The 21144-nt window shown below is 35.5% G+C and overlaps 1 protein-coding gene across 3 annotated transcripts in view; it reads right to left on the bottom strand.

Moving 5' to 3' along the window:
* Positions 1–21144, bottom strand: part of CFAP69 (cilia and flagella associated protein 69) — a 74999-nt gene that overhangs the window by 29225 nt on the left and 24630 nt on the right. For all 3 annotated transcript variants that reach the window (XM_010354659.2, XM_030932750.1, XM_010354660.2), the window contains exons 7-14: positions 18961–19110; positions 18678–18855; positions 16536–16659; positions 10655–10703; positions 10442–10563; positions 7910–8126; positions 4775–4939; positions 1452–1570 (exon numbers count right to left, since the gene is read on the bottom strand). In XM_010354659.2, coding sequence (XP_010352961.2) covers positions 1452–1570; positions 4775–4939; positions 7910–8126; positions 10442–10563; positions 10655–10703; positions 16536–16659; positions 18678–18855; positions 18961–19110 — 1124 coding nt within the window. The remainder of the gene's footprint in view (positions 1–1451; positions 1571–4774; positions 4940–7909; positions 8127–10441; positions 10564–10654; positions 10704–16535; positions 16660–18677; positions 18856–18960; positions 19111–21144) is intronic.

Genomic DNA, 21144 nt, shown 5'->3' with positions numbered 1-21144 from the left:
TAATGACCCGAAGAGAGAAATAGGATATAAACGTAGTTAAAACCTTTAATAATTTATGCGAAGTTTTAACCACTTAATATTTTTCTCTTACTAATTACCTTTCTCATTGCCTTGATGTTCAGTTCTGGTTCCCAGTAAGGAAGATTATGATTATTTTTCCAGAGGAGCCCAGGCACAGGGTGGTGTAATACAATGAGAAGTTGCATCAAAACTTGGAGCTAAACAGGCATTCACTTAAAATCTATCTACTGAAACCACCATTTTTTTGTTTTTATATTTACAATTCCATCCCTTGCTATTTAATATTTAAATTATCAATCTCTGAGCCTCAGAGTTCACTATGGAGCTACAAAAGATAAAAGGGGATTAAGATCTTGTTCTAACTTTTGGCTTTAGGCTTGAACCCAATTCAAACCCCAAACAACATTTAAAATGGTATAGCCCACTTTGGAAAACTCTTTGGCAGCTTCTTATAAAGATACACCTACTTTATGATACAATCAATTCCAATTATAGATACTTACCCAAGATAAATGAAAGCATTATACCCAGTAGTACAAGACTAGCACAAGAATTTTCACTCAGGCTTTATTCATCATAGCTGTAAATAAAAACAACCCAAGTGTCTACCTATCAATAGGGGAACAGATAAACAAATTTTGGTATATTCACACAATGGAATACAATTTAGCAATAAAAAGAAATGAATTATTGATACACTGCAATGACATGAATTTCTTTTTGTCCCTCTCTCTCTTTCTTTTTTTTTTTTTTTTTTGCTTTGGAGTCTTGCTCTGTCACCCAGGCTGGAGTGCAGTGGTGAGAGCTGGGCTCACTGTAACCTCCTAGGTTCAAGCAATTCTCCTGCCTCAGCCTCCTGAGTAACTGGGATTACAGGCACACACCACAATGCCTGGCTAATTTTTGTATTTTTAGTAGATATGAGGTTTCGCCATGTTGGCCAGGCTGGTCTCGAATTCCTGACCTCAGGCAATCCACCTGCCTCAGCCTCCCAAAGTGCTGAGATTACAGGCCTGAGCCACCATGCCCGGTCAACATGGATATATTTCTAAAATATGATGCTGGATGACAGAATCCAGAATAAAAGAGTAAATATTGTGCGATTCCATTCATATAAACTTAAAGAATAGGCAAAACCAACCTTTAGGAATAGAAAACAGTTTGTCTGGAAGTGAGTGGGGGCATTGCTTCTAATGGGATGAGGAAATTTTATAGACATAGAAATATTCTCTGTTTTAATTGGGGGTATTAGTTAAATGGGTGTATACTGTTGTATATTTTTTACCTTTTACTTTATATAATTATGCTTTAATTATTAACAAAAATGTTTAACTTTCACAAAATTAAATACAATTATAGAAACTTCCAAAAATAGTTTATAGTGTTAGGTGACTGGGAGACCTGAACAAAACTTTCACAGGCATACATACCTTCCTCTGAATGTGATTCTCACAAAGACCAGATAGGATAAGTAAAATATCAGACTGGATTTCCAAAACAATGGCTTCTTCCTTTTCATTAGGCTTGCTTATTATATTTTTAAAGATTCCTGGTATGAAAATGTTCAAAGAATGTATAGTTATTGGACACTACTTTTATTTTGATCAATTACTTTTAGGAAATCTCTTCTAAAAAGTTTCTTTGGCTAGATAAACTTTTATTTTATTTACTTATTTATTTTTATTTGTTATAAAGAGACAGGGTCTCATTATGTTGCCCAGGCTAGTCTTGAATTCCTCGGCTCAAGTAATCCTCCTGTCTCGGCATCGCAAAGTGTTGGGATTACTGGTGTGCACCACCACGCCCAGCCTATAAAAATTATTTTAGAAGAGGATATTTTCATTGCATAGTAACCTAGAGGCTGTGAAAAGAAGATGATAAATGAATTCCTGGAGCTTTCAATACAATCAGTAGCCCTACCTACATATACAGAATTTCTCAGTATAATCCATAGCTTCATATATATAGAAATTCTAGTACAGAATTAATAGTATGTCATTAAAGGATGCCCCAATAACCGGACACTTTGCTCAGCAAACTGTGTTTAAAAATATGCAGCGTTTCATGAGGTAGGAAATGAGTGCCTTTGCAAATGTATGACCAAATTTCCTGACTGTGGTTTGCCTAATCTCTTCTTCTCCTCATGGTTAACAGGGTCAATTCTAGGCAAAGGTGGCAGATCTCTTTAGGTGCGTTTTCTACTCCTGTTATTGCTTTCTGCATCTTTCCTTGATGTCTAACTGAAGGTGTTTTAAACAACTGTAGGTAACAGTATTCCATGTCGTTTAAAATCCCTCTTTTGCTTGTAATTGAAATTGAAAAGGACTGAAGATGGCCACTAACACTGGTGAAATGATATTCATGATACACTTTTGCCCCAAAAAGGATTTTTTAAGCTTCAAATAAAGAAAAAAAGTCACTTTTTCTCTGTTAAAGGGGTAACTGGCATTAGCAGGAAAGTATGGAGCTATGTTCCAAAGCAGAAGGGCCACGGAAATCGCAGCCTATCTCCATAACTGGCCTCAGTGACTATTCGAGGTCCCATTAGATGAATTACAGGTGGGGGATCAGACCCTAAGAGAGGCTAGTTGAGCCTGCTGGAGACCCAGTGCTGGGGTATGCCACGGATAGAGGGGCCTATATTGCTTTATCAGGAACATCTTCTGGGAATCCAATTTGACTGGCCGTATGTCTGCTTCTTCTTTCTAGATCATCTCATTCTTCTTCTGACCTGGGTGCAGGGAGAAACTTTCCCTGCTGCCCGTAACACATAGTATAATGCTCATATTTATGTACCTTTCAACTCCTTGCCTTTATTCTCTCCTTGTTATAGATCATTCTATTTCTCCCAGATTCTTCTTCCTAAAACACAACATTGTACATATATCCTCACTAATCAAAACCCTTTGAGGCTCTCCATGCCTTAAGAGGATGAAGTTCGAACTACTGTCAATCACTCAAAACTCATTCTGTCTTGGCCTCTGACTATACAGTTAATCTGTCTTGTGTTATCTTCATAACACTTTGGCTCCTCTCAAACTAGCTCTGAACACATCACCATGCATATTTCAGGACCATGTCTCTCTGTTCATGGTATTTCCTTGCTTGAGGGCCATCTTTTCCACCTCTAAACTACCCTGATCTCACAGAATCCTAAGACTTCCTAGCCTTGAAAACTACCCAAGATTCTTAGTTTCTGTAACATTTACTCTGTACTACTCACTAAGTGTCTAATTGATGACGTGTAGGACAACACATGCTATCTTTCTATGATATATACATAGTTTCTATTTTCTCATTAAGGAAAAGGTCCTCAGTGTCCTGCTCTATACATGTTTGTAACCCCAGTGTCTACACAGGAAATAAAACATTTATATTTTATTTCAATAGTTTTTGGGGGAACAGGTGGTTTTTGGTTACATGGATAAGTTCTTTATTGGTGGTTTCTGAGACACTGGTGCACCCATCACTGCAGTGTACATTGTACCCAGGAAGGATATAAACATTTACATTTAAAATCTAGTTACTACTTATTGAGCACGTTACTACTACAAAGCTATGTTAGACTCAATAAGACAAGGTCCCTGCCTCTAAGAACTTAACATAAAGATCAGCTTCTTTCCAGTTAAAGGGAAAAGGTTTTAAGAAGAAAAAAACCATTGCTATTTGTTTTCCCTTTTCCCTACCCTATTCCCTAGTGCAGGTAGGATTAAGAGTTCTTCTTAGACATATGAAAGATTACATGTCCTGGATTTCCTCTGGTTAGACTGAGTTTTGTACAACAGAATGTGCACAGGAATGATAAAATGTACTTTCAGGTTTGTTCATCCCAAACAAACTGGGCAAAAAGGTAAATGTTTTCACCTAGCTCCTTTTTAATATACTTCGATTTCCTGTTATTTCCTATATTATTATTATTGGAGAGCACCACTCCACTAATGATGGAAGAGTAATCATCTTAATTCAACAAGTAGAAGAGTTTTTGAGTAGACATTTATAATTAATGGACATCTAGCAGATTATATAATTGACTAGTGAAGCAAAGCCTGAATATGAATGAAATAGCTCTTTTCAAAATCAAGGAAAGGTATGATCTAGAGAATTATTTATTTTTTAAATAACAAAAGACAAAGCAGCTTTTGTTTAGGGGTTCTGAATTTTACACTGAGTTTATGTGTACTTATTTTAGGGGAAACTCATTAAGTGTCTACTTGATGACATATAGGGTAACACATGCTATCTTTCCATGATATACATAGTTTCTATTTTCTCATCTAGCATAGCCAAGTGTTAAGTTGAAAGTCAAGGATATTCTGATATTTCATATCAGAAAAGAAACTCCTCTGTACATATCTGTAAATACCAATGTACCAATGTTCTGTTATGACACATGCATTGGAACATGCCATGTTATCCTGTTTTAAAATAGTTCCAAAAGGCTTGGTCAAAAGTGGTGACCTTTATTACAAAAAGAGTAAAACATAACAATAGCCCATTTTCAAAAAAGATAGAGATAATCCTAAATGAAATGATATCTGAGTTGAAGAAATAAATGTTTAAAGGGTTAATGAGTATGATATTTCAATAAGAAGACACACTGATTTATAGCAACAATATGAAACAAAAATCAAGAAAATATTCAGGAGTTTCTCAGTCATAAAGACAAAATAAATTTTGGAAAAACATTTCAAACAAAACTACTACTATAAAAAATATTTCTCTTTCATCAGTAAACCATCACATTATATTTTACCTATCATTTGCTGAATTGTTCCCTTTTCACAAAGATCTGTGTTTACAGTCTCATCTTCGAGGTAGACCATGGCTCTCAGGAGTCTTAAACTGTAACGCATCTGGGCAAACTTGTTGCCTCGGCCACCTGTACCATGAAAACTGTTACCATGACTGAAAAACAGATCTGTGGAGAAAAATTGATAATTTAAAACATAAACATTTAAAATAAAACAAATATATCAGATATCTTATACATCTATCAAAACTTTAAACAAATGTTAAAATTTTGTCGTATTTGCTTTAGTTTTTTTTTAGAGAAATAAAATATTATCCCTTTTCCTTCTTATTCTCAGAAGTAGGTGTTTTAGAATTTTACTCAAATGTATCATATTATATATATCTTTTGCAATTTGCTTTTGTTACTCAACATGTTTATTTCAAAAATTATTCACGTTGTCACAAGTAGATCTAGATTATTCATTTTAATTGGTTTCAGCATTCATTTTAATAAATGAATTATAGTTTATCCATTTGCTAGTATAAATTGTTACAATAAACATTCTGGTTCATGTCCTCTTATATTCATTGAGAAGAATTTTTCCATGTGCCCAGAATAATACAGGATACATCCACACTGAATTTTACTAAAGATACAATGTATAAGATGAGTTAATTTTTCCTTTTTAAGAGACAGGGTCTTGCTCTGTTGCCCAGGCTAGAGGGCAACGGTATAATAACAGCTCATTGCAGCCTCAATCTCCTGGGTTCAAGTGATACTCCCACCTCAGCCTTCCAAGAAGCTAGGACTACAGGTGTGTGCCACTATGACCAGCTGATTTTTTTTTTCTTTTTTTAAGAGATGGGGTCTCACCATGTTGCCCAGGCTGGTCTTGAACTTCTGGCCTCAAATGATCCTCCTGCCTTGACCTCTCAAAGTGTCAGGATTACAGGTGTGAGCTACTGCACCTGGCCTTGATTTTCCCCCATGAAATCTGTTAAATGTGAAATGGTAGTTCATTGTTGTTGATTTGCACTTACCTGATTGCCTTGGGATTGAGAGTTTTAAAATGGTTTTTGAAAATGTGGGGGTTTCTCGGTGACATGGCAGTTCCTAGTCTTTGTATACTTCTCTACTGAGTTGTTTTCTTGTTGATATATAGGAGTTCTTTATGAACCTGGATTCTAATCTACTATCAGTCACAGGGGTAGTAAATGTCATCTCTCAATCTGTAAATTAGTATTTCACTTAGATTTTGTCAAACAGACATTTGTACGTTTTACAGTAGTTAAACGCATCAATCTTTTCTTATACCTTAAACTCATGAGTATTTTTAAAGAAACCTTTCCTATGCTGATATCTAGCAAAAAGATATTTTCCCATGTTTTCTTCTAAGAGTTTCACTGTATGACTTTTCATATTTACATCTTTATTACTTTTGCAATTGATTTTTAGAAAAAACAAAGTGAAGAGGTCTAATTTTTATCTTTTCACATGGAGGACCAACTGCCCCAACACCACCCTTCCCTCACTGATTGGCAGTATCATCTCTCATAATGCCAACCTTCCATATATTCCATGCCATTGGTCTATCCATGACCCAGTACCACAAATTTTAATTACTATAGCCTTATGGTAGGTCTTGATAAGTAGCAAGGCAAATCCTCCCTTCTGCATGCTATGCTTTCTTTAAAAGCTTCTTTTAGAAGTAGCTTTATGTTTCCAGCTAAAAAAAAAAAGTTGAAAATACTGTTCTAAGTATCGAATGTTGGTTACAATTGTGGGTTCTATTATAGAATCTTGGTTAAATTTTTGCTCTGCCACTTGTGGCCAGGAATAATTATTTAGCTTCTTAGACTGAGTTCTACCCATCTGATACACAGGGATAATAATAGTACCTATACCTCCTAGGTTTGTTGAGAGGATTAAAATGACTTAATACTTGGAAGGTGTTTAAGGCTCACCAGATAGTAGGTTCTGAAAAACTATCAGCTATCAGTCTTTCTCTTATTAGCCAGCATTTCCCCTTTTGCCTTAAAGTTTTCTACGAACATAAATGATATAAAGGATAGACTGAAGACTTGCTTCATTTAGTGGAAAATAATTTTACAAGACTAAATTTAGTAGCTCAGCATATTAGAAACTAGAGAATAAAGAGGCTTTTTTTTTCCTCCTTCATGCATAAATGGGTGGTATTCTTGATCTAATGAAAATGCATCATACAAAATTATTTCCAGAGCAAATTTACTACCAGAAAAGAAGCAATATCTTCCTTATAAACTTTATTAAAAAATGAATGTATTTCTTATTTCCTTTCTAAGAACTGAAACAAAATACAAACAAATTGGGGCTCTACTAATTTGGTAGACCACGTTGGAGTCATCACTTCTGGCTAGAGGTCTAGATTTTAAGCTCCACAGAGAAAACGATGTTTATTTATTTAAAGCCTAACTGTATTTTCAGTAGTTAAGACAGTATCTAGTACCCAGTAGCAAGTCATAAATATTTGTTGAATGAATGTATTATAATACTGCCAGACTGGGCAATATTGTAATTGATTGCAGGCTCACGCCTGTAATCGCAACACTGTGAGAGGCCGAAGTAGGCAGATGGCTTGAACCCAGGAGTTTGAGACCAGTCTGGGCAACATGGCGAAACCTTGTCTACAGAAAATACAAAAATTAGCTTCGCGTGGTGGCATGCACTTGTAGTCTCAGCTACTGGGAAGGCTGGGGTGGGAGGATCGCTAGAGCCCAGGAGGTTGAGGCTGCAGTGAGCCATCAGCATGCCATTGCACTGTAGCCTGGGTGACAGGGTGAGACCCTGTCTCAACAAACAAACAAAGCAAATACAACATTGCCAGGATTTATTTTCTTCCCAAATATAATTTTTAGATAGGTCTAATAATACAAAAATTTAAATTACATGTATGATTTCTTTCAGGTGTGCATCAACTATGAGGTTTACTAATGTCTGACTTTAAATCAAATCTGTGTTTTTCTTAAAACAACATATAAATACATTAAGAAGACAGGTCTATATGTTTTTACTTCTCATAGCTTTAATTGATTTCATTGTTATTTCTACGCATATATTGAGCATTCAGTTGAAATATGAAGATTAAAATTTTGACAAGAATCTTGAAGGGCCACTCACCTTCACTCTCACACCATTCTAGAAATGCAAGGACTCGAGCATTTCCCTGGCATGACATGTATTCTTCTATTAATAAAGGAGCCACTGATGACAAAGTGGCAATTGCATGCAGTTGTAATTCTTCATGCTGTGCTGCAGACCAGTCCATTATTTTTTGTTTCTCAGGCTTCTTAACATAGGTAAACAAAGCCAAAATAACTTTGCCATCAATTAATAGCTGTGAGAAAGAACAAAGGATACTTTGTTAGAAACATAGCTAAAAATCCTTTAAGGCAATTAAATTAAAAATTTACATTTTGATGTTTTATTGAGGATTATTTCAAAATAATTCCTTTATAAAATAATCCTCATCTATGATAGGTATCAAAAAAAATAATAAAAAAACAAAAATTTAATAATGATTATAATCCTCTTTTCTAAGGTATGTACTCTCTGACAATAACATAAAATATGTGTTAATTTTTTGTTTTTGCTGCTCATATATGTAATTTAGTTCCTGCTTATAATAAAACCACAGGAGTAGAATATTTTGGGGTAAGTGCTGACATTTCTTTCCTCACTCTCTTCTTAAAAGGGAACTATCTCACAGACTCAGTTGTGTACCATAAGAAACAATTTTGTGTGAGGTAATGACTAAGTGAATATTTAACCACATGCAACAGAACTTACATAAACATTCTACCAAATAAATGTCAATTAGGTCACAAGCCATGTTTCATTACATGCCTAGTATTTTAAAATTTTATTGAACCCATCATTTTAATAAAAATGAGATTAAAATGCATAGCTATTATGACAACAGAATTAATACAGCTGATTCTGATGGATGCATATTTATGATTCACAAGAGAATAAAACCCCATATGCTATATTATATTTAATTTTCTTTTAATTTAACATTGTTCTAGTAAGATTTTCACAAAAATAGTTAATTTTTCTAATTCCCTACTACTCCATGTGAAAAGAATGCAAGATTTAGGGTTGAGAAAACAGGAATAACTACTAGTTCTAACATAATTGTTAGAATTAAGTATATGATGTTTCAAAAAAAAATCCTGTGTTTTGCAAATGATAGTGTACATATTCATTATCATTACTAGTAATACTACTGGACCACAAATTATGTGACACATAAAAATTGTTGATTTCACTGCTCACAAAGTGTTTTAAGAAGCTCGTCACCATAATCTGTGCTACTTGGCTCTGTTGTCTATAAAATGTTGTTCAATCAATTAGAATTGATTTATAAACTGTAGTGTAAATTTTATTATCTTTATAGGTCTAATTTTAGAATTTATATAATACTCTAGTGGAATAATAAACCATACTTTATGGAATAATTTTCCAAACTGATTTTCCATTTGCATTTTGGAAAATGCATTTAGGTTCTACACAGTATGTATTTTTTTTGTCACAAATAACAAAGTTATAATTGTAAAGACAATTTTTCTTTTCCTGAGCATTAGAAAATATATATATTCCTTAAAGTTGCATTACTAAGAAAATGCTCAATTCAGTTAAATCCTCATAATAATCTCGAGGTAGATGTTATCCCCCTGTTGAAGTTGAGTTCCTGGGATTTAGAGAAATCAAACAACCCATTCAATGCCACATAGCTAGAAAGTGGTAGCACTGAGATTCTGTCTGACTATAAAGCCTTTACTGCTAGACTATCCCATCTTTATATCATTGGTGGTGAAGTTGATTGACTGAATTCTTACTTTTTTACGGTAATCCTTGGAGTTTGGTAGAGTTTTAGACTAGAAGGAAATTTCACTTAATGCAGCAACTAACTAAACTAACAGAATTGTTAATAATACATTTACTATCACTTTATAGTTTAAAAAACCTTCATCTCAACTTCACAATAGACCTGTGAGCAGGGCCGAAGCATTATAATCTTTCCTTTACAGAAGGAGGAAATGAACCACAGATAGATGAGGTAATTTTGCTAAGGCCACGTAGCTAGTAGGTGATAAGCCAGAAGTGAAATTCAGTTCCAATGTTCTTCAAATTACATCATACTGTTATGCAGGAAACAAAGTATTAAGATGAATTCATAGAGAGTAAAAGTAATTAAAGACACTAGATTTGTGTGTTGAAAAAACAGGTTCATAAGAGTTTGAGATTGGCATCACAGAGGTTAATAATTTTCTCCAGCATTAAATCAGTCCTTGTTACTATGGTCAGAGACCATAGTAACCAGATTATTAGGCTGGATGGGCCTATATGAAGCCTATATGAAGCTTCTTTCATTTTATGCTGTCTAATTCAAGAGATCTAACTGTATCATTAAATCTCTTAGGTTCTACTATTTTTCTTTGGTTTATGTAGTTTAAATTTAAGTACTTCACTGTTTACTAACAGATAAGCAAAGAAAAATTTTTAAAGCTAAAATTCAGGTCAGTAAGATTTACTACTTTCTATGGTAAATATACGAATTGATAAAAGATTTACAGTCAGGACTTTAAAATAGTTATACTTTAAAGTGAGACAATTTTTATTGATTTTCCTGCCTTGATTACTCTTTACCTGTACAGTAGGTAAATCTTTACATAAGATCACAATTACATTGAATAGTAATTTCTTCAACTCAAAATCTTCATAGGAATTAGAAAGCTTAAGTCCTTTCACCAAAAGATTTTGACTTTTAACTGTGAGGGAAAAAAAGCAAAATGAAAGCTTAAATGTTGTACAAGACTCATCAAGATAATTATAAGAAGTTGAAAGTTTTATGTTTTTTACCTTCATTAAAGGTGGCAAACAGTATCAAATCCTTGGTAAAGCCACATTCCTAATATAAATACATAAAATAAGCAGAAAGATGAATGAATAAGATGCAAGTTATGATGCACATGCTCATATTTATTACTTATGTACATTTATCAAATTATCCTACTGTCATTCATTTGAATTCATAAAAGATGAATAGTAATAAAGGGTGAAGCAAAAAATAAAAACATACAGCAAGATAAGCTTATTTAAAATTAAATAAGCCAGATTTATTTAATTTTAAACTTACTTCTGTAGGTTCTAAGAAATATTTTATATTATTCTATGAATAGTCCGTTTAAAATTGTTAAGGATCCAAAGTATATTAGGTCTTCATAGTTACTTCTATAATTCATTATCTATACTTCAAATGACACAGTAAGGGAGGAAAATCCAGTTACTCTCAACAGTCTTTCCTCTTAAACACCTCCACTTCTACTCCAGCCATTCTTGCTATGGCAAATGTTTGGTCAAGAGATAATAAAGTAGTTCCTACTTAGCATGAAAAGCCCTGAAGAATCACCAGAGTTGCAAACATTTTAGCATGTCAGCATTCCTGACAGAGATATCCTAGTTGGACTTTGCACATTAGGGAGAGTTTACAGGGGCAAACCCTGGGCTTATGAACTTGTAGTTTTATAGCCCCATTACTTTAGGATCTATATGGTTTCTTTAGATGCTGATGATATTATTTCCTTTGACTCGCATTCGTGAAATTCATCTGAATGTTTGCAAGGACACTAATGAGAAATTACTAACTGAACAGGGGCTTCTAGAGAAACAAAGTTCCACCTGTAAGTCGCAGCTTTAACTAGGATACTATGTAGGACTGTTTCCCTATTTGTACAGTATGAATTCCATGACTCTTATATGGGGACTACTTGACGTCCACTGTTAGTGGGCTGAGGTCTTCATAGCCAGTTCTTCGTAGCACAACTAGAACTTACATGCCTGACTTGTGAATCTTGTTGCCAAGGATCTCTATTAAATAATTTCAATCATTCAATGATTTTTAATTAAAAAATATGTGAAGGCTCAGCTTCTGGTACAGATGAGTAGTAGCTCCGAGAGAAATTCTCCTGCTGGTGACAAATAAAACTATTGTGTGACCAAGAGTAAGCAGACACTGGAGGGATGTCAGAATTTTGTAGAAGGGAATGGCACTAAATTAGTTTCCCATTTTAAAAAAGGCTTTTGGGGCTGGGTGGTGGCTCACGCCTGTAATCCCAGCACTTTCGGTGGCCAAGGTGGGCAGATCACGAGGTCAGGAGATCGAGACCATCTGGCTAACACAGTGAAACCCTGTCTCTACTAAAAATACAAAAAAATTAGCCCGATGTGGTGGCAGGCGCCTGTAGTCCCAGCTACTCAGGAGGCTGAGGCAAGAGAATGGTGTGAACCCAGGAGGCGGAGCTTACAGTGAGCTGAGATCGCACCACTGCACTCCAGCCTGGGTGACAGAGCAAGACTCTGTCTCAGAAGAAAAAAAAAAAGAAGGCTTTTGACCTGAGAGCAGGCCATATTCTATACCTCGTGGGAATGCTAAAACTCAGAGTAACCCTGTGGTCTTAGTGGCCTGAAGAACCAGAAGACAGAGGCAACCATAGACACTAGAAAGTGAAGGGAGAAGTCCCATAAAGGAGAGAGCCAGAGAGAGAGAATGCTAAATTCTGTGTACAAACTCTTCCCAAATATCTGGCTGATGTCTGAATCACACAAGTGCAGAGAATACTCAAGCATCCCAGGCAAGAACTGAATTGAGATTTGGAATGCCATACCTCAAAGGGATGAGTACAGCCAAGTTAAATGTATAGTTATTAAAAACTCATCAGAGGAGTATACCAGAATCTACAGTAAAGATGCTCATAATGAATAGAAAGACAAGAACTCTTAGGAGAGACACTATAAAAAGGAATCAAAATAAATTCTAAAACTGAAAAATATATCTGAAGTAAAAATGTGATGGATGAGATTAACAGCAGAATGGAGACGACAGAAAAAAAAGTCAATGAATTTAAATATATAGATTAATACAAATTATCCAACCTGAAGAATAGAGAGAGAAATGATTGAAATAAGTGAGCAGAGCCTCACAAACCTGTGGGACAATATCAAAAAGTTATCAGAGTCCCTGAAGAAGTGGGGAGAGAGAATGGGACTGAAAAAATATTTGAAGAAATAATGGTCAAGAGTTCTCCAAATCTTATTAAAGACTTAAATTTATATCTCCAAGAAGCTCTATGAAACCTAAGCAGAACAAATACAAAGGAGATCTCACCTTAGCACATCATTTCGAAACTGCTAAAAACCAAAGATAGAGTGAAAATCTTGAAAACAGTGAGAGAAAAAGATGATACGTTATACATAGGGGAATAATGATTTGAAATTATGAATACTTCTCATCAGAGTCCAGGGTACTCACCATTACACCATGGAACCTCACACTGAATATTTCTCATCAGAAACAATAGATTCCAGAAGACAGTAGAACTTTATCTTTGAAACGCGAAACAAAAACTTTTCAGCCTAGAGTTCTTTTTTTTTTTTTTAATTTATTTATTATACTTTAAGTTCGAGGGTACATGTGCATAACGTGCAGATTTGTTACATATGTATACTTGTGCCATGTTGGTGTGCTGCACCCATCAACTCGTCATTTACATCAGGTAAAACTCCCAATGCAATCCCTCCCCCCTCCCCTCTCCCCGTGATAGGCCCCGGTGTGTGATGTTCCCCTTCCCGAGTCCAAGTGATCTCATTGTTCAGTTCCCACTTATGAGTGAGAACATGCGGTGTTTGGTTTTCTGTTCTTGCAATAGTTTGCTGAGAACGATGGTTTCCAGCTGCATCCATGTCCCTACAAAGGACACAAACTCATCCTTTTTTATGGCTGCATAGTATTCCATGGTGTATATGTGCCACATTTTCTTAATCCAGTCTGTCACTGATGGACATTTGGGTTGATTCCAAGTCTTTGCTATTGTGAATAGTGCCGCAATAAACATACATGTGCATGTGTCTTTATAGCAGCATGATTTATAATCCTTTGGGTATATACCCAGTAATGGGATGGCTGGGTCATATGGGACTTCTAGTTCTATATCCTTAAGGAATCGCCATACTGTTTTCCATAATGGTTGAACTAGTTTACAATCCACCAACAGTGTAAAAGTGTTCCTATTTCTCCACATCCTCTCCAACACCTGTTGTTTCCTGTCTTTTTAATGATTGCCATTCTAACTGGTGTGAGATGGTATCTCATGGTGGTTTTGATTTGCATTTCTCTGATGGCCAGTGATGATGAGCATTTTTTCATGTGTCTGTTGGCTGTATGAATGTCTTCTTTTGAGAAATGTCTGTTCATATCTTTTGCCCACTTTTTGATGGGGTTGTTTGTTTTTTTCTTGTAAATTTGCTTGAGTTCTTTGTAGGTTTTGGATATTAGCCCTTTGTCTGATGAGTAGATTGCAAAAATTTTCTCCCATTCTGTAGGTTGCCTGTTCACTCTGATGGTAGTTTCTTTTGCTGTGCAGAAGCTCTTTAGTTTAATTAGATCCCATTTGTCAATTTTGGCTTTTGTTGCTGTTGTTTTTGGTGTTTTAGACATGAAGTCCTTGCCCATGCCTATGTCCTGAATGGTATTACCTAGGTTTTCTTCTAGAGTTTTTATGGTATTAGGTCTAACATTTAAGTCTCTAATCCACTTTGAATTAATCTTCATATAAGGAGTAAGGAAAGGATCCAGTTTCAGCTTTCTACTTGTGGCTAGCCAATTTTCCCAGCACCATTTATTAAATAGGGAATCCTTTCCCCATTTCTTGTTTTTCTCAGGTTTATCAAAGATCAGATGGTTGTAGATGTGTGGTATTATTTCTGAGGACTCTGTTCTGTTCCATTGGTCTGTATCTCTGTTTTGGTACCAGTACCATGCTGTTTTGGTTACTGTAGCCTTGTAGTATAGTTTGAAGTCAGGTATCGTGATGCCTCCAGCTTTGTTCTTTTGACTTCGGATTGTCTTGGAAATGCGGGCTCGTTTTTGGTTCCATATGAACTTTAAAGCAGTTTTTTCCAATTCTGTGAAGAAACTCATTGGTAAAGAAGAAAAGAGAGAAGAATCAAATAGATGCAATTAAAAAATGATAAAGGGGATATCACCACCGACCCCACAGAAATACAAACTACCATCAGAGAATACTATAAACACCTCTACGCAAATCAACTAGAAAATCTAGAAGAAATGGATAATTTCCTGGACACTTATACTCTCCCAAGACTAAACCAGGAAGAAGCTGAATCCCTGAATAGACCAATAGCAGGCTCTGAAATTGAGGCAATAATTAATAGCCTACCAATCAAAAAAAGTCCAGGACCAGATGGATTCACAGCTGAATTCTACCAGAGGTACAAGGAGGAGCTGGCACCATTCCTTCTGAAACTATTCCAATCAATAGAAAAAGAGGGAATCCTCCCTAACTCATTTTATGAGGCCAACATCATCCTGATACCAAAGCCTGGCAGAGATACAACAAAAAAAGAGAATTTTAGACCAATATCCCTGATGAATATCGATGCAAAAATCCTCAATAAAATACTGGCAAACCGGATCCAGCAGCACATCAAAAAGCTTATCCACCATGATCAAGTGGGCTTCATCCCTGGGATGCAAGGCTGGTTCAACATTAGCAAATCAATAAATGTAATCCAGCATATAAACAGAACTAAAGACAAAAACCACATGATTATCTCAATAGATGCAGAAAAGGCTTTTGACAAAATTCAACAGCCCTTCATGCTAAAAATGCTCAATAAATTCGGTATTGATGGAACGTACCTCAAAATAATACGAGCTATTTATGACAAACCCACAGCCAATATCATACTGAATGGGCAAAAACTGGAAAAATTCCCTTTGAAAACTGGCACAAGACAGGGATGCCCTCTCTCACCACTCCTATTCAACATAGTGTTGGAAATTCTGGCTAGGGCAATCAGGCAAGAGAAAGAAATCAAGGGTATTCCGTTAGGAAAAGAAGAAGTCAAATTGTCCCTGTTTGCAGATGACATGATTGTATATTTAGAAAACCCCATTGTCTCAGCCCAAAATCTCCTTAAGCTGATAAGAAACTTCAGCAAAGTTTCAGGATACAAAATTAATGTGCAAAAATCACAAGCATTCTTATACACCAGTAACAAACAGAGAGCCAAATCATGAATGAACTTCCATTCACAATTGCTTCAAAGAGAATAAAATATCTAGGAATCCAACTTGCAAGGGATGTAAAGGACCTCTTCAAGGAGAACTACAAACCACTGCTCAGTGAAATAAAAGAGGACACAAACAAATGGAAGAACATACTATGCTCATGGATAGCAAGAATCAATATCATGAAAATGGCCATACTGCCCAAGGTAATTTATAGATTCAGCCTAGAGTTCTATATTCAATGAGCATAGACTTTAAGAATTAAGATGAATTAAATATATTTTCAGATAAAAAGAAAACTAAGATAATTTGTTGCCAGCAGCCAGCAGGTTTGCACCACAAGAAATTGTAAACAAATTTCTTCCAGTGAAAGAGAAATGATGCCAGATGGAAACTCGAATCATCAAGAAGGAAAGAAAAGCATAAGTGGTAAATACGTGTATAAATCACACAATATGAGAAAGATTCCAAATTTCCAAAGGATTGCAAAGAATTGGCAGAGTGATAAGCATACTGGTGACCATCATGCTATTACAGCATAACTTTAGCATTACAACAAAATACACAAATATTACAACATAATATAGGACTTCTTTCACTCACGCCCACCACTTCCACAATTAAAATTAATGCAATTTGATTCATACTTACAATCATTGGTGCTTCAGGATTTTGAGCTATAATTGTAGTGATCACTAATATGTCATTTCTAAGCTGACGGTCATAATGACTGAAACCTCTCATAAACAGATTTGTAAATACTTCCTTCAAAGCCCTAGAAAGTAAAATCATATTTTAAAAACGATATTGTTATGCACTAAATATTTACGTCCCTCCAAAATTCATATATTGAAATCCTAACCCTCAATGTGACGGTTTTAGGAGTGAGGTCTTAGGGAGGTAATGAGCCCTCGTGAATGGAATTAGTGCCCTTATAAAAGGAACTCCAGAGAGCTGTCTCGCTCTCTTGCCTCCATGTAAGGATACAAGATATTAGCAGTATGTAACCCAGAAGAGGACCCTCATCAGAACCCAACCACACTGGCACCCTGATCTCAGAATTCTAGCCTCCCAAACTATGAAAAATTACTTTCTGTTGTTTACAAACCACCCAGTTTATGGTACTTTGTTATAGCAGCTCAAACTAAAACACATACTTTTATGGAAATATTACCTGAATGTCTATCAACAAAATCTCCCTTTTTATATTATACTATTGATTTGAACATATTTCTAATATTTTTTACACTTCGAAATCTGCCTCTAATTCTCTATGTACCAGATAAGAATCCACTAAACCAGTCTATTACACATGGTGGTCAAAGTGACAGCTCTATAATACATTCAATCATGTCATTTTCCTTTGTAAAACCATTTAAAGACTATTCTTTGTTCTTAGGATTAAGTCCTACCTCCTTAACAAGGTTTATTAGGCCTTTCATGTTATGGGCCCTGATAACATTGTTAGCCTCATCTCTCACCATTGTAACCTGTTCCTTCTGCTCTCACCATACTGAATTTTAGTTTTCTGATTTTGCTAATTATATTTTCACTTGTTTTCCCTGTCTAGGACGCTCTCTGCATGCAAAACTTTTCTGTGTTACCAAGTCATTCAGTTACTAGACTTCAGTTCATTAGGAAGCAGTTATGAATTCTCCAACTCTGAGTTAGGTTCCCTTGTATTAATAGCAGACATCTGTTGCTTTGCCTCCTGGGACCTACTTGCCCTTTTTATAAGAACACCATTCTTATTTTTATTTAGGCATTTACTCCTTCCTGACTTTTGCTCCTGTGAAGCTGCCTTGAGCTGCCTTTTCACCAGTCAGAGCATTTTTTTTTTTGGCATTAATAAATCACTGTGGAATGGGCATTTGACCAATATTAAACCATTCAGGGCCAAACTGGACTCAATTCAAAGACTTTTCTCTGAGCCTTCAGGATAGCAAGGTTTTGCTTCTACTTGATTTGAGGTTGAGATGATGTGATCCTAGACTTCTTAGGTCTTACTACATAGGCTTGGGTATGAAGCCAACACTATGGAAGACAATGTAGCGGGCGGGGGGACCAAGTCCTAATACCTGCTGATCCTTCAATAAAGCTGTACATCAAACCAGTTTTATCCTTGACTTTGTAGTTAAATAAGCCATAAATTTTCTATATTGCTTTGATCAATTGGGTTTTTAGTCACTTGCAAACAAAAATGTGCTGATTGACCTTCTTCTGAAGAACATGCAGCATCTTATAATAACCTGTTTCATAACATTTAGTATGTTCTCTTTAGTTGTCTATTTACTTGTCTATCCCTCCTAACACAATGTAAATTCCACGAATGCAAAGACAATATCTGTATTGTTTTCAGTGGTATTTCTATGGCTTAATACTGAAGCTGGCATAGAGCAGACAATTATTTGTCGAATAAGTGAAGGAGCAACTTGAAGGCTTCCATTTTGTTGCTAATGCTTACTGCAATATCTGGAAGATAGTAAGCACTCAATAATAGATTCACTGGATAAATAAATGAAATTGTTCTTCTAAAGTCTAATTTTACTTTATGTATATTCCAAGGTATAATTTACTGTTAAGAAGCTACTTCAAGAGCCTTCCACATAGAAAAGTGTGGCTTGTTATTGTGCAGATTCATTTATACCATGGCACAAAGAAGATGTCCTGAAACATAGCCATTACATGAATCTAAAACATAATTGAACACAGATTCAAACAAACATGTTAGTTATGTCATTGGCTATCATTTTAAGATTAAAAGAACATTCCTATCTAACCACATACACTTACAGCAAACATTCCAAGTTACTAAGCTGTTGTATGACTTCTTCTTTTGAAGATTTTTCCAACAAGTTCCAAAGTATTTCTGATGAACGAAATAAAAGCTGTCCAGAGGGATCTGGGTCATTGAGGTGAGTACAGATTCCACTGGCTGCTTGTGCTTTCATCATTATAGTACAATTAACTTCTGAAAATAAATTTTAAACACTATTTTTGCTTTATAATATTGACATTTTTAGACAGAAACAAAAGTAGTTGACAATGAAGTGTTTAAACTTAATAATATACAAACCAGAAGTCGAGAGATGCTGCAGAACTTTAAGTACCCAAAGTTTCTCAACAAGTTGATTTTCAAGCAAGGTGATTGACTGGATCATTGTTTTTGCTAATCCTCCAACTTCAGCCATTTGAATCTTGTATGATGAACTCGCTTGCTGGTAACCTAACAACAATTAGTTAATAAATACAAACAGTTACTCACAGAATGATCATTAAGACAAAAGAATGAGTAATTTATTATGAAGCAAAAGCAAGAACAACTTTTCAAAAGTGTATGGAATTTATGAATTGTGCAGCATAGGGATGAGCCATACTTTTTTCTGTAAAGGGGCATATAGTATTTTAAGCTTTGCAGGTTATAACGTTTCTTGTCAACTACTCAGCTCTATAGCACATTGTGGCAAGAAAGCAGTAATAAACAGTACAAATATAAATGGGCATGGCTGTGTTCTAACACAATTTTGTTTTCAGTGGGCCTAGTTTGACCTGGGACCCAGAGTTTGCTGATCCCTGGTGTAGTATTTAAAATAGGACGATGAATTTTGGAAACATCCTAAATTCTAAAAAAGAACAATATTTCTTGTCAGTAGATATGACTTTCTGTAATGGAAGATGATTTGATTACAAATACGGAATGTTTTCACTAGTCAGTTTCATTGTTCGGGTCCAATGCATTACTTCAGTACTTTCAAGGGACAACAATTATGTAGTGTCCGCAATAAAATAAGAGGTGAAAAATGTAATGCTACTCTGATAATTGTGAATGAATTTAATGGTATTTTAGGGAAATTTGATTCTTGGTGACACATTTTATAAAAATTCCTTCTGTCTTAGCACCTGTGAGAAATACTAACTCTCCTTTTGATGCAGGTATACAGGTGCTTACCTAACTACATTCAACTAGAGGGATTAAATAAATACCAAAGGGTCCTCATTTACTGAGATGATGTTTATTTTTTCTTAGTGATCTCACTTATCTAATTCCCTGACTTTTGATTTTTGAGTCCAACTAGATTCCTTAACTTTGCCCTAGTTCTGAGGTATCTGTCAGTTTGTCTTATCTTTCTAAATATGATCTCTGGCTGTGGACAAGACCCTGTCCAATGCTTTGATGAGCTTTCTATGATATGCTCTAGCTACTCACCACATGAATTTTAAAAAGCATTTAAAAAGTAAGAAGAGGAAGATTAAAAATTGCCTGTATTTTCATCATCTAGAGATAACATTAACATTTTCATATATTTGTGATATTGTTAATGTATGCATACAATTTTAACAACATATTAGTATACAGAATTTTATATTCTACTGTACTCATTAAACTGTTATTGTAAGCTTTTCCCTATCCTATAAAATATTTTCTAAAATCATGATTTTTAAGTGCATCATATGGATGGACCAAAATGTACTTTATACTTACTGTATCTTTTTCTATTGCAGGTACATTTTAATAGAGGGATATAACACTATTAAAGCTCATGGACTTAATTCCTGTCTCCAGGACTGTGTCTCTTTCAACTGCTGTACTGAGGACTTTTCAGCTGTGGTCCCAGATGTCTGCCCACACCCATTACTTGAAACCAACTGTGTGATAGTGAGAGCACTGACTCCTAATTTTCAGAGCCTGACCAAATCAACCTCACGTCTTTGCCCCATAATACTCCTCTGTCTTAAGTCCTACAGCACTTGTCTCCCTTTCTTTGAAGGGTGTCTGTATTTTGCCAAGGTTAACTCTAAGCTTGTGCTCTTAATTCCATCCTCTTGTGCTTTCTTTGAGAATTTGGCCTTCCCATTTCTTTCTTACCAGATTCTAGCTCCTCTGCCTACAAATGTGATTTCTTCCTATCCTAAAAACCCAAATAACCTTTCTCTGACTTTGCACTAGTTGAGCTGTTCTCCATCTTTTCTTTTTCTTCACCATCTCATCTTAAGATATATCTGCATTCATGAACTACCACTACTCTCTCAGTCTCAAATCCAGTGCCTCTACTCTCACAATTCTCTGATTCTTTTACGTTGTTGTTGTTTGTTTGTTTTTTGAGACGGAGTCTGGCTCTGTCGCCGAGGCTGGAGTGTAGTGGTGCAATCTCGGCTCTCTGCAAGCTCCGCCTCCCGGGTTCACGCCATTCTCCTGCCTCAGCCTCCCGAGTAGCTGGGACTACAGGCGCCCGCCACCACGCCCGGCTAATTTTTGGTA

Source organism: Rhinopithecus roxellana, chromosome 6 (assembly GCF_007565055.1).
Source record: "Rhinopithecus roxellana isolate Shanxi Qingling chromosome 6, ASM756505v1, whole genome shotgun sequence".
Classification (NCBI taxonomy): domain Eukaryota; kingdom Metazoa; phylum Chordata; class Mammalia; order Primates; family Cercopithecidae; genus Rhinopithecus; species Rhinopithecus roxellana.
Note: the sequence above shows the minus strand (reverse complement) of the source record. Positions and strands in the feature narration are given on the sequence as shown.